Source organism: Engraulis encrasicolus, chromosome 5, assembly GCF_034702125.1.
Source record: "Engraulis encrasicolus isolate BLACKSEA-1 chromosome 5, IST_EnEncr_1.0, whole genome shotgun sequence".
Lineage (NCBI taxonomy): Eukaryota > Metazoa > Chordata > Actinopteri > Clupeiformes > Engraulidae > Engraulis > Engraulis encrasicolus.
The window spans coordinates 35216732-35229215 of NC_085861.1; the positions used below are offsets into that span (position 1 = coordinate 35216732).

General features: G+C 45.6%; 1 protein-coding gene across 1 annotated transcript; it reads right to left on the bottom strand.

Annotated features, from left to right (window-relative positions):
* Positions 1-8197: 8197 nt before the first annotated feature.
* Positions 8198-11493, bottom strand: pou3f1 (POU class 3 homeobox 1). The gene has a single exon (XM_063199211.1). The coding sequence runs from the start codon at positions 11453-11455 to the stop codon at positions 10349-10351; it is 1107 nt and encodes a 368-aa protein (XP_063055281.1). The 5' UTR covers positions 11456-11493; the 3' UTR covers positions 8198-10348.
* Between the last annotated feature and the right edge of the window lie 991 nt (positions 11494-12484).

The following is a 12484-nucleotide window of genomic DNA, read 5'->3' on the forward strand; positions in this document are numbered from 1 at the left end:
ATGTTTCAAAATTATTATTAATTATGCTTGCCACTTTCAATGGACCCTCTGCACTAAATAACCACCTTTAAAAGACACTGCCTAATGAACGTGCCGGTATATTTATGTTAAACAATCAAGTACATCTTCTCTCTCTCTCTCTCTCTCTCTCTCTCTCTCTCTCTCTCTCTCTCTCTCTCTCTCTCTCTCTCTCTCCTCTCTCTCTCTCTCTCTCTCTCTCTCCTCCTCCTCTCTCTCTCTCTCTCACACACACACACACTCTTTCTCTCTCTCTCTCTCTCTCACACACACACACAGACACGCACACACACAGACACACACACACACACACACACACACACACACACACACACACACACACACACACACACACACACACACACACACACACACACACACACACACACACACACACACACACACACACACACACTGAGTCCCACCTTAATATCTTTATGGGGCCCTCCCATTGACTACCATTCATATTAACCCTAACAATAGCTAAAGAATGCTAAACTGGGACCAAACCTAAATAACAGTTGATAGGACTGGGTTGTGTTTGGCATGGATCGGGCTGCTGGGAATGGGATGGATGGATATGGGTATGGGACCGAACTCGGACTGGGGGATGATGGAGACAGGCCTGTGGTGTTTCCCAACAGGACTCTGCAATGGGGATGGGGAGGAAGGAGGAGAGTTTGGGGAGGGAGGCATGGGGGGATGGATGGGACTAATGGGGATATGGGGGTAGGACTGTGGAGTTTCCCAGCACTGTACAGTGGGGCTGGGGAGAAATAGGGATCATGGCGCTGAAGTCGTAGTGTTTCCTTCCCAATAGGACTTTACAATAGAAGAGGGAGGGAGGAGGAGAGTTGGGGAGGAGGATGGGTGACGGATGGGACTGTGGGGACATGAGGCTAGGACTGTGGGCAGCCGGCTTGGGGACGAACAGGGATGGATCTGGGGCTGTGGTGTTCCCTGATAGCACTCGGCTGAACCGGACTGAGGAGGGATGGGGATGAGGCAGCGGTGTTCTCTTAGCTGAAGGAGTGCTGGGCTATGAGCCTATGGAGATAGGGGGGGGCAGAGCTGTAGCACTCTCCAGTTGTGTAGGGAGCTGGGCTGGGGAGGAGGGCTGGGGTTGGGGATGGGGAGCTGTGGAGATATGGTGTTTTGGGGATACAGGGTTAGGAATGAGGAGTGTCCCTATAGGACTCAGCTGGGTGATTATCCTGGAGCTCAGCACTCAAGTGTCACTCCACTCCACACCTCAGTGTACCTCAGAGACACAGAGAGAGAGAGAGAGACACACAGAGAGAGAGAAATAGAGAGGAATAACGAGAGGCTGAGAGAATGAAGGGAACAAGACAATGATAAAACAGAGGGATTGACAAGAGAACAAATAGGAGGTGGAAAGAGAGAGTAAGACAGAGAGTAGAGTGAATAAGTAAAAGAATGAAGAACAAAAGCCGAGAGAGAGAGAGAGAGAGAGAGAGAGAGAGAGAGAGAGAGAGAGAGAGAGAGAGAGAGAGAGAAATAGAGAGGAATAACGAGAGGCTGAGAGAATGAAGGGAACAAGACAATGATAAAACAGAGGGATTGACAAGAGAACAAATAGGAAGTGGAAAGAGAGAGTAAGACAGAGAGTAGAGTGAAGAAGTAAAAGAATTAAGGACAAAAGCCAAGAGAGAGAGAGAGAGAGAGAGAGAGAGAGAGAGAGAGAGAGAGAGAGAGAGAGAGAGAGAGAGAGAGAGAGAATAGGGACTATATATGTAGGGAGGGTAAGACAGCGTGAAGTGCTTTATCCAGGCCTGTTATTACCATAATTGCCAGAATGGCAGCAGTGTTTGTAATGTCATTAATAACACTGAGCTGAGGAATAATGCGCTTAATGTTATTTATCTGTTGGCAGATAGATGCGCCTAATCCTCATTCATTTGCTCTGGATCAATGCTAATCCGCTAGCGTTAGCCAGGCAGAGACAACAGGGGGGGGGGGAGAGAGAGAGAGAGAGAGAGAGAGAGAGAGAGAGAGAGAGAGAGAGAGAGAGAGAGAGAGAGAGAGAGAGAGGTAAATTGAACCCCCCCTCCCCACTAACCACCACAAACACCCCCCCCCCCCCCCCCCCCCCCCCCCCCCCCCCCCCCCCCCCCCCCCCCCCCCCCGCCCCCCCCCCCCCCCCCCCCCCCCACCAACCACCACCCCACCCCACCTCCCAGTGAGCCTGTGGCTGCTAATGTATTTTCCCACCATTAAGCAGCCATAATCCCTGCTAATCAGAGGTAATCCACATCTCCTGTGAGCACCGGTACTGATGCTGCTCCGCTGGTGCTGATGCTGGGGATACAGAGGATGCAGAGGATGCAGACGATGGTGATGATGATGCTGAGGAGGATGGTGCGGGAGACAAGGTTGAAGAGGATGCGGACAGTGGCAGTGATAGCAGCATCACTGCACCCCAGCATCAGTACAAGACGCAAACCTCGACTCTCATTTCTTTTTCTACTCGTCCTGCTCTTCATATCGCTCTCTCTCTCTTTTTCAATCTATCACCCCGGCCCACTCTCCTGCACGCTGCCACTGGTACTCAAGGAAAATGAGTAAGCAGGTATATTGCCACTTATCTCTCCTCTCTTCTCTCGTCACTCTCTTATCTCTCTCTCTCTCTCTCTCTCTCTCTCTCTCTCTCTCTCTCTCTCTCTCTCTCTCTCTCTCTCTCACTCTCTCGCTCCCCCCATCCTCATCCTCCTCTTTCTCTCCCACTAGGTAAAATGAGCCGGCAGGTATATTGGCACATAGCAGAGAGGCAGAGGAAAGTGGTGCTGGTGGCTGCTGGCTGCTGGCTGCCCAGAGTGTGTCCCCATTTCACACAGGCAGAGCGCGCTTAGTATTCAGTCGCCCTCCTGCTTTTATCTGTTTGCCACACTCCACTTCAGGTCTTTTTTATCTATCTCTTTTTTCTTAAATTCTCTCCCTCTCTCTCCTCTCTCTCTCTCTCTCTCTCTCTCTCTCTCTCTCTCTCTCTCTCTCTCTCTCTCTCTCTCTCTCTCCTTATCCCTACTGCAAGTCCTCTCTAGACAGCTGATGTTGGTGCCCTGGTGTGGTGGACAGATGTATCGACTCACTGGCTCGTTGAGAGAGTGAATGATCGACTGATTGATTGGCTGGTTGATTAGTTGATTGATTAGTTGATTGGTTGATTGAGTGACATCTGGGAAACAGGACAAGCACCGACAATGGGTTTCACTTCTCATCCAATCTCTTAACCATTAGTGCATTTATCTCACTACATGCTAGTAAATCACTCTTAGAATATTCTGTTATATTGTTTCCTTTAAATTCTCCTCTTCTTCTTCCTCTTCTTCTTCTTCTTCTTCTTCTTCTTTGTTGTTCTTCTTCTTCTTCTTCTTCTTCTTCTTCTTCTTCTTCTTCTTCTTCTTCTTTTTTCTTCTTCTTCTTCTTCTTCTTCTTCTTCTTCTTCTTCTTCTTCTTCTTCTTCTTCTCTTCATTGTAATAACAATAAGAATAATAATAAGAAGAAGACAAAAATGTCTCATTGTATTCTAATGACTATTTCACATTTTCACATCGCCTCTTCATTCATAGCTGTGATGTCTGTCTGAGCTCCATGGATGGTGCCCTTGAAACGGGTGACATCCCTGAATTTGGACCAAAAGTGCTCTTCCTGATGGAGTGCTGTGTGTGTGTGTGTGCGTGCGTGCGTGCGTGCGTGCGTGCGTGTGTGTGTGTGTGTGTGTGTGTGCGTGCGTGCGTGCGTGCGTGCGTGCGTGCGTGCGTGCGTGCGTGCGTGCGTGCGTGTGTGTGTGTGTCAGTGTCAATGTGTCTGTGTGTCTGTGTGTGCATGTGTGTCCTGCAAAAGCCAGGTGCTCCCTTGCATCACACAAAGGCATCCACGTCAACCTGACATATACACATGGTGACCCTGACATCCATACACACAGTGCTCTGTACCGGCCCTGCTCTGCTGTGGTTAAGGGAAAACGTTAATGGATACGCTTAATGCTCCAAGTAGATAACTTTTAATGTTGTTCACTTTTTATAAAAGCGCCATTGGAAAATGGAACCAGAAAAATCATAACCAAGTCAGCACACGGGAGAAGCAGAGCTTTCGTACCTGAAAGGAGAGCTATTGCACTCTGGTCTCTCTCTCTCTCTCTCTCTCTCTCTCTCTCTCTCTCTCTCTCTCTCTCTCTCTCTCTCTCTCTCTCTCTCTCGCTCTCTCTCTCTCTCGCTTTCTCTGCTGCTATTGCTGTGGGTCTATATCGACTATTAGCTGGCTGAAGTACTCCCCGCTCATGGTCATCAGACATGCCCGTCCATTTCTCTCTTTCTCTCTCATTCAGAGCACAGAACACAGTGTGTGTGTGTGTGTGTGTGTGTGTGTGTGTGTGTGTGTGTGTGTGTGTGTGTGTGTGTGTGTGTGTGTGTGTGTGTGTGTGTGTGTGTGTGTGTGTGTGTGTGTGTGTGTGTGTGTGTGTGTGTGTGTGTCCCAAAGGCTCTTTGGCCTTTTAACGTCAGTCACTTCAGGTTAATGCTGATGCTTTTTACCTTGGTGAACTCTGCGCTATTCACTTTTAAAAAGACATCCATGGAACCATTGGTACCATTTTCCATTTGTTATCATAGGCATTAAATGGATTAAATGTGCTCAAATGAAAGAACTGTTAAAGATAAATATATGGAGGGGGATGATTTTGTGCTGCTCATGTGCCCTTGACCTTTGACATGTTCTATACATTACATTTTCCATTACATTACACTTTGTTGATATTTTATCCAAAGCGACCTACAGTTATTGTACAGGGTATTGGTTACAGTTCCTTGAGCAATGTGGGGTGAGGGGCCGTGCTCAGGGGCACTTCAGCCATGGATGGAGGTGTAGGGAGAGGTAAGGGTGGAATTCGAACCTGTTACCCTCTGATCTTAAGACCACCTTCCTAACCATTAGACGGCTGCCCCCATACCACATCAGGTGAACTGCCTTTGGAACAGAACACACATGGGTTCTAGAGTGGTTGATCGCCTTCCGAATAGAACACATGTTGCTTCTAGAAGGATGGACTGTCTTCGGAATAGAACACACGCTGCTTGTAGAACTGTCAACTGCCTTCAGAACAGAGCTCACATTGTCTCAATGACCCCCCAATCCCCCCCTCCCCCCCCAACACACACACACACACACATATACTTCCTGAACATACAGCAGTACAGGATACATTATGACACATTATTTCAATGCCAGATACACCAGGACACACCAGAAGGCTAAAGCATAGACAGTGAGACATACTGTATTAAGTACATGACACCCAAGAGAAGAAGACATTGAGGACACTGAGAGAAGACTGCAAGAACCCTCAAAGAAAATGTGAAACATTTTCAGTATAGGCCAGGTACACATCAACAGAGAAGCAGAAAATACATTTGGCCTCTAAAGATCCATTACTACGCAATCACTGAACACAAAGAATAAACACGTGTCCTAAAGACATGAGGTTGGCGCGATCATTACAACACTCATTGCATAGTAGACAAGAAGATACCAGCCCTAACCCGAATGCAGTAGGACAGCAACATACCATGCCAGAACACTGTGAAAAATAGTCACTCACGTTTTATTGTGACCATACACAGATATTTAACCAATATGTTCTCTATTTAACCCTTGTGTATCAGGTGCCATCTGTCCAGCAACACTGCTAGCCCACATATTTCTATAACGTGACTTGGTTGCTATACCTTATGCCTTGAGGAAAGCACATTATACTGTAACTAAAAGCTCATGTTTGTGCTTGTCTTCGTTTGGGCCTTACCAGTCTAAAATACATTTATCATCGTGGCTGTGTGGTAAAAAAATATCCTGGTGTGATGAACCAGAACCTTGAAGAAGAAGAAGAAGAAGAAGAAGAAGAAGAAGAAGAAGAAGAAGAAGAAGAAGAAGAAGAAGAAGAAGAAGAAGAAGAAGAAGAAGAAGAAGAAGAAATGCTAGTGTGAGAGAATGTGATCGTGTGAGATAGGGATGCTAAGAAGGAAGAGAGCAGTAGAGTGGAAAAAGTGAGAAAGGAGAGAGAGAGAGAGAGAGAGAGAGAGAGAGAGAGAGAGAGAGAGAGAGAGAGAGAGAGAGAGAGAGAGAGAGAGAGAGAGAGAGAGAGAGAGAGATGATCTGGGGTATTAGGTGGTCGTGTGAAGCGGTTAGCCTGTGAACTCTGTGTGGCACGGGAGCCGGCCTCTACAGACACAGGTTAAAGGTGGTTAAAGGTCTACAGCCCCCCAGGATACACACACGCACAAGCACAAGCACAAGCACACACGCACACACACAGTCAAAGCACAGTGCTACTACAGGATTCATTGATAACTATATTTGTCAATATTACAAAATGATGGATGGTTGTGGTAATAAGACATTATAGTTGTTGATTTTAACAGCTTTGCAACATGTATGTCCAGCACCAGCACACATCTTGTGTACTACAACCTCGGTGCGTGGAGCACTTGCTCTGACATCTTTGGCCTGCAATGCTAAGTATGCGCCAGTGGGGGGCGCTTGGAACTCGCTGATGTCGCCACACGCTGGTGCCATTCTCCTCAGCCTGCTTGGCGCGCGTATAAACCTAAGAAAAAGCTGATGAAATATCTGGGTTAAAAAGAGGAAATATAGGCCTACTGAAAATATAGGAACTCTTGTGTGCAAATGACACATTGCTGTCTCGTTTCAGTTTATTCCCTTTATTTTACCAATAGGCCTATGCGCAAAAGGAGGAACACTAGTCCGTAGACATCTTTATGGCACATGCGTGGCGTAATACGCCTAATAAAATAGTTATGTTGTTATTTTTTGAACTTATGACATAGGCTACAATCTTTGCTGCCAACTGAAATTAGGGTACTGAGAATGCATTATGTTGGAAACTTCTGTCATAGGCCTACTTTATGTGTTACCACGAAAATGTGATTGATTCAAAATAGCATAGAAGCAAATAAAAATAGCAATAATAAACAAGCTATTATTTGTTTTTCCTCCATAAGTTCTCTTTTTAAATACATTCTTCTGTTCTTCATTGTATGAAGTTAAGCATGTATTTTTATTTCTCCGAACAAGTGCCTCGTCCGTTTTGACCCCGCATTGTCCTTTCGCAAACTGTTTACTCTTTTCATTTTGAGGCGAAACAAATGAAGTGATTGTTATTGTCATGTGCTAATAGTCCTCAAAACTTTGCGAATGGTAATGGCAATGACTGGGTTTACAAGGGGTGTAAATCAATTTTAAATCTAAGGCTACATTTACATTTACATCGACTGCTTGGCGAATGGACTGTTTTATGGATGCTGGGGCCTCGTGGCGTAATTGGAAACTATTTAGATAAGTACTCATTAAGATTTAAAAGAGTTTTAAAATAGGATTTATATTCTTAATTCGTGGGAAATAAGTTGGCGAGTGCCATACACGGAAATCCATCATTTTGGACACCTTCGCACGCGCTCGTTTTGGAGCCACTTTCAGGCCCTCGAGGCGCGCGGACAAAAGAAGGCGCTCACTTTCATTTAAGCACAGAAGGAGGAAGAAACATAATGTTTATCTCTTTCACTAACTGTATATTTGTTTGTAAATTAAACTAAATGGGTCAATGATACATGTTTATTGCTGCTGTTTTTGAAGGTCTTGTGGTTGTTGGAGTTTGGTGGTGCACAGCCAATGATTGTTGCGCCAAACAAAAGTCTTGTGTGCCTTTTCAGGTGGGGCAACGTGCCGTTGAGATCATATAAACACATCGCTTCATGTATTTGAGACTTTGAAGCGGGTTATTTTAAACAAAACCAAAACTGTTGTGCGCTTGGCAAGTTTGAACGTAGGAACCTCGGAGAGGCATTTGGGCTTTCGTGTTCGTTTTTACATTTTCAGCCATGTTTCCAGTGTTCAGCGAGGGCAATGAGGTGCTGTAATGGACAAAGATAAAATGGGAGTTATGCTATTTATGCTGTTCATATATTTTATGCTGAAATGAGATGTATGCCTACTGGTATATCTTTACGTATTATAGTGAGAACGCGTACACTAATTATTGGGAATTGGTTAACATAAAAATGATCAGTCGGTTCTATCAGTGAATGACAGGACAGAGCATGTGTTTTTTTCTCAATATTGCACAATTTAATACTGCAGTTTCACAGGGAGATGAACAGCTCATAATGATGGGTGTAAGGCCTGCGGTGATGTTACTGGAATTCTTGGTTCTCACTTTTACGCTTTCCAACAGCATTGTTTAAACTTGGGTCCGACTTACATAGTGGTTTTCATTAATTGTGAAAGGACCCCATGGATAAAAGAGGACTAAACTGTGTTACTGCTAACTGTTACAACATACAGCCTTTCCATCAGCGTGCCCACATATTTCACAACAGTGAAAAGAATGACCAAATGCGTAATTCTTCAATGATGACCAAATGCGTAATTCTTCAATGATGACAAAGACCTTTGCTTGTAGTATATACGTTTTATGTAAGTAATAAAATATTACTATAACATAAATATAAATGCGACTTTGCAGTCTACATTTTGCAATCAACATACAACCAATGTAGTAAACGAAACATGTGTATTCACTGCAACAAAATTAACAGAGCCGAACAAAACAAGCTCCAAACACATTAAGGAAATAAATATATAGATATATAAATGGTCAAATTCATAAAGGAAATCATATTAAAATATCTTCTCGTAATTAGTAAGTGTACAAAACTGCCCATAAAGAAAGAAACCAACAAACAAAACGACAGAACTCAGAACAAATACATATGTTTACATTATTCAACATATTTACATGTCCGAAATACGCCTGACATCTATTTCCTTTTAGAGTCTTTGAAGCTGATGATGTTTTTTGATGAAAACATTAGTACGGTCATTGGTGACAAAGCACTTTTGCACTTTTCTCCTACAGTGGCTTCCTGTGGGGTACAAATCTGGAGGGCATTAGAGAAAAAACTCTCAACTTGGTAAAAGATCCCTCCCTGCCCTCAATTCACAGAAATAATAGCAAAGACTGGCTATCGCAGCTCGACCTCTCTGCCTGTCCCGTGGACATCTTCCTCTTGGTTTGAGCGGTGTGGTTTTGGTGTAAATCACTAAATACACAAAATAAGCACCAGGCTGCCTTTCAGGGAATTTTGGCGAAAACTTTTTTTTTTGGCGATGAATCTTATTACAAAGTGTGAGATATATTCCATGTGTAGCAGGGCACTGAAGTTACCTGAGAAAGTTCTTTCTTTTTCGATTCTGACCGATCTCCTTAGAAAGGTTTACTGGGAGAATCACAATAATATGCCTTGCCGACCATATAAGCGCAAAGAGATAGGTATGAAAAGTGTAAACAAGTCAGGATATTGAGAAGGCTGGGAGGGGGTAGAAACAAAACAAATTGTACATTTGTTAGAAATGCAAAATTACAACAATGCTAAAATGAAAATAAGTGCTCCATGCAAAAGTAAAAGGTAAACACAAAGAAATGTAATAAGCTATAGGCCTATCATCTTTGCCTTTTAACGTCTGAAACATGTCCAACTATGTCAGACGACTAAAAATGAAAATATTTGATAAGAAAAAAAAATGATCCTGTTGCCTGTTCATGTTTGAGCTGTTGTAATGTTGTTGAAGAACACTGAACCATCTGTCAGAAATCCTGACAACTGCTTTAAAGTAGGCTACTACACTATTGCAGGGGGTGGGTAAGAGTTGCATTGTTACCATACAGCAATACATGAATAGAAAAAAGAAAAATATTTTCCAATATCCTACATGGGGGCACGGTTTCAAAATAACGAAAACATCACAGTTGATATACTGATAAGAAACAATAACAATTTTCAAGTCTGATTAATAACGTTTAAATGTAGAAAGGCGCAATTCTGCTTATCCTGTCTCCTTTGTTGACGTACACAGCACAGACAAGCCCGTCCACATTCACACTCCAGAGAGAAAGCATGACTTGATACACTTGCTGAGGGAGCATCAATTATGTTATTTTCATCCTGACTGAAGTCCTCAATTTTGGTAAAATAAGACCTTGGTTTCATTTAAAAATGCGCGTAAAATTTAATTAAATGCTCATCATTTATGCAACACTCATAAACATTCCAGTCCACTTTAGTTGTCTGTCCGACCGTCGCGGGTCGCCAACCACAGAACTCTTCTGCTCAGCTTGCCTCGCATTGTCTTTTTTCTCATTGGGAAACCTAAAACGAAAATTAAATACTGTAAAATCCATAGTTCATTTTCTCATTGTATTTCTTTTTCCCCCTCAAACAACAACATTGTTCATGAAAACAGTCACTGCACAGGACTCTGTAGCGTGTGATGAAGAGGGGGGGTCTCCGCCTGTGAATATACGTCTTCCATAGACGGGTGAGGGACCCCCACTGGCGTCATTCTTTTCTCTTTTTGTCTTCTGTTGCAAAACCAAACACGCACGACCTCCTTCTCCAGCTGCAGAGTGCTCGCTAACGTGGTGATCTCGTGCGCCGAGGGCTTGGGGCACTTTAAGAAATGGTTCTCCAGGGCTCCCTTCACCCCCACCTCGATGGAGGTCCTCTTCTTCCTTTTTCTGCCCTGCGCCGCGATCTTGTCCAAGTTGGTGGGGCTGCCCGTGTTGGAGTCCGTCTCCTCCAGCCACTTGTTCAACAGCGGCTTAAGTTTGCACATGTTCTTGAAACTCAGCTGAAGTGCCTCGAAGCGGCAGATAGTGGTCTGCGAAAAGACGTTTCCGTACAGGGTGCCCAGCGCCAGCCCCACGTCTGCCTGCGTGAAGCCCAGCTTGATGCGCCGTTGCTTGAACTGCTTGGCGAACTGCTCTAGGTCGTCTGAGCTGGGAGCGTCCTCGTCCGAGTGGTCCGGGTGGTGGCCGAACGGCTGTTGGGGCGACTCCATGGGGTTGTCATGGCTACCCGTGTCATCGAGGAGCGGATCCCGCTGCATGTGGTGCAGGGATGCGGGCTGTGGGCTCAGCATGCTGAGGTTCGCATAGCTCCCCTGCGAGTACACCAGTGACTGGTGACCGTTGGACGCGGGCGAGAGGGGGGACAAGTGGTGCGTGGTGGTGGGGGCCCATTGGTGGTTGTTCTGTGTCTGCTGCTGGACTGGGTGCGATCTGTGGTGGAAGCCGTTGTTTCCCTGGTCATCCCGGCCCCCCTGTCCCACGCTGGCTTTGTTGTGCTGCTCCAGCTGGCCGATGTGAGTGCCACTGGTCCAGTCGATGTTGGAGGGCCACTGGTGCGTCAGGCTCATGGGGTGGTGCCCCAGCCCTTGCAGGTACTCGGGGTGCATCATCTTCTGCACCTCTCGGTAGGTCGTCCCCTGGTGCATCCGGTCCGAGTCGGGGTGCATTAAGGGGGTAGAAGGCAAGCTATTCCGCGGGAAATATTGGGTTGCTGTCGCCATGGCTCCGACTGAGAGTAAACTGCCAGACTCTGCGGAGCTCCGTGGGCTTTAGAGCCGAAAATGCAACAACCTGCTGGGGAGGTCTTTAGCTGCGCGCCTGACCACGCCTCCTCAGGACTACTATTGGTTCCTCGGGTGGCTGGACCCCGCCTGTTATTCCAGCACGCGCGCTACCGAGCCACTTGGTTGGCTGGCTTGCAAAATGATCCTAGTTACTTGCACCCCCCTCTCTCTCGCTTTCACATCTCCCTCTTTTTCTCTAACTCTCTCTCTCTCTCACTCCTCTTTTTCTCTACCCCCCCCCCCACACACACACACACACGCAGTCTCTCTCCCTCCCAGTCGAGGCGGAGAGCGGTAGCAAAACAGTAGGAAATTATTGGGTTTCGCTTAGTTTTACGGGCTGTTTTGAAAATAGCCACGTGGGGGAGTACGGAGCTCTTTTTGTAGGGGTAGCTCGCGTACCCCTCAGCGTTTGTACCCACAAGTAAAGAGTTGGCGGGGTGTCTCTCTCTCTCTCTCTCTCTCTCTCTCTCTCTCTCTCTCTCTCTCTCTCTCTCTCTCTCTCTCTCTCTCTCTCTCTCTCATCGTGGATTAGTATTCTGGCGCTATTCAAAGCCCTCAAACCACCCACAAAACCAGATGCATAAAGCCACATTAAAGGCAAGCATGTCTCCATATGCATCGCTACAACACTGCACGTTCATTTATCCGAGGCGGATAAAGCCGCGGAGCGCCTGCGTCCGTATTTAAAGCGCAAATGCATCTCTGGCTGTACCAGGAGCGGGAAGGTGTACAGCCTACACACAGGCAACGCAATCTGCATATGTTAGGAAACAGAAATAAACAGCCAAAGAAATTTGACATACTACACTTCCCACAGTAGCCTACCCTGCACAACAGGAAATATGTGTTTTTTTCTGTTTTGTTGTATTTCATTTTACAGCACTTTCATTTTATATGAAGTCCTATGTGAAAATGGGCCTGACGATTAGAGGGGTCAAATGAGGAATATATTACATTTAATTC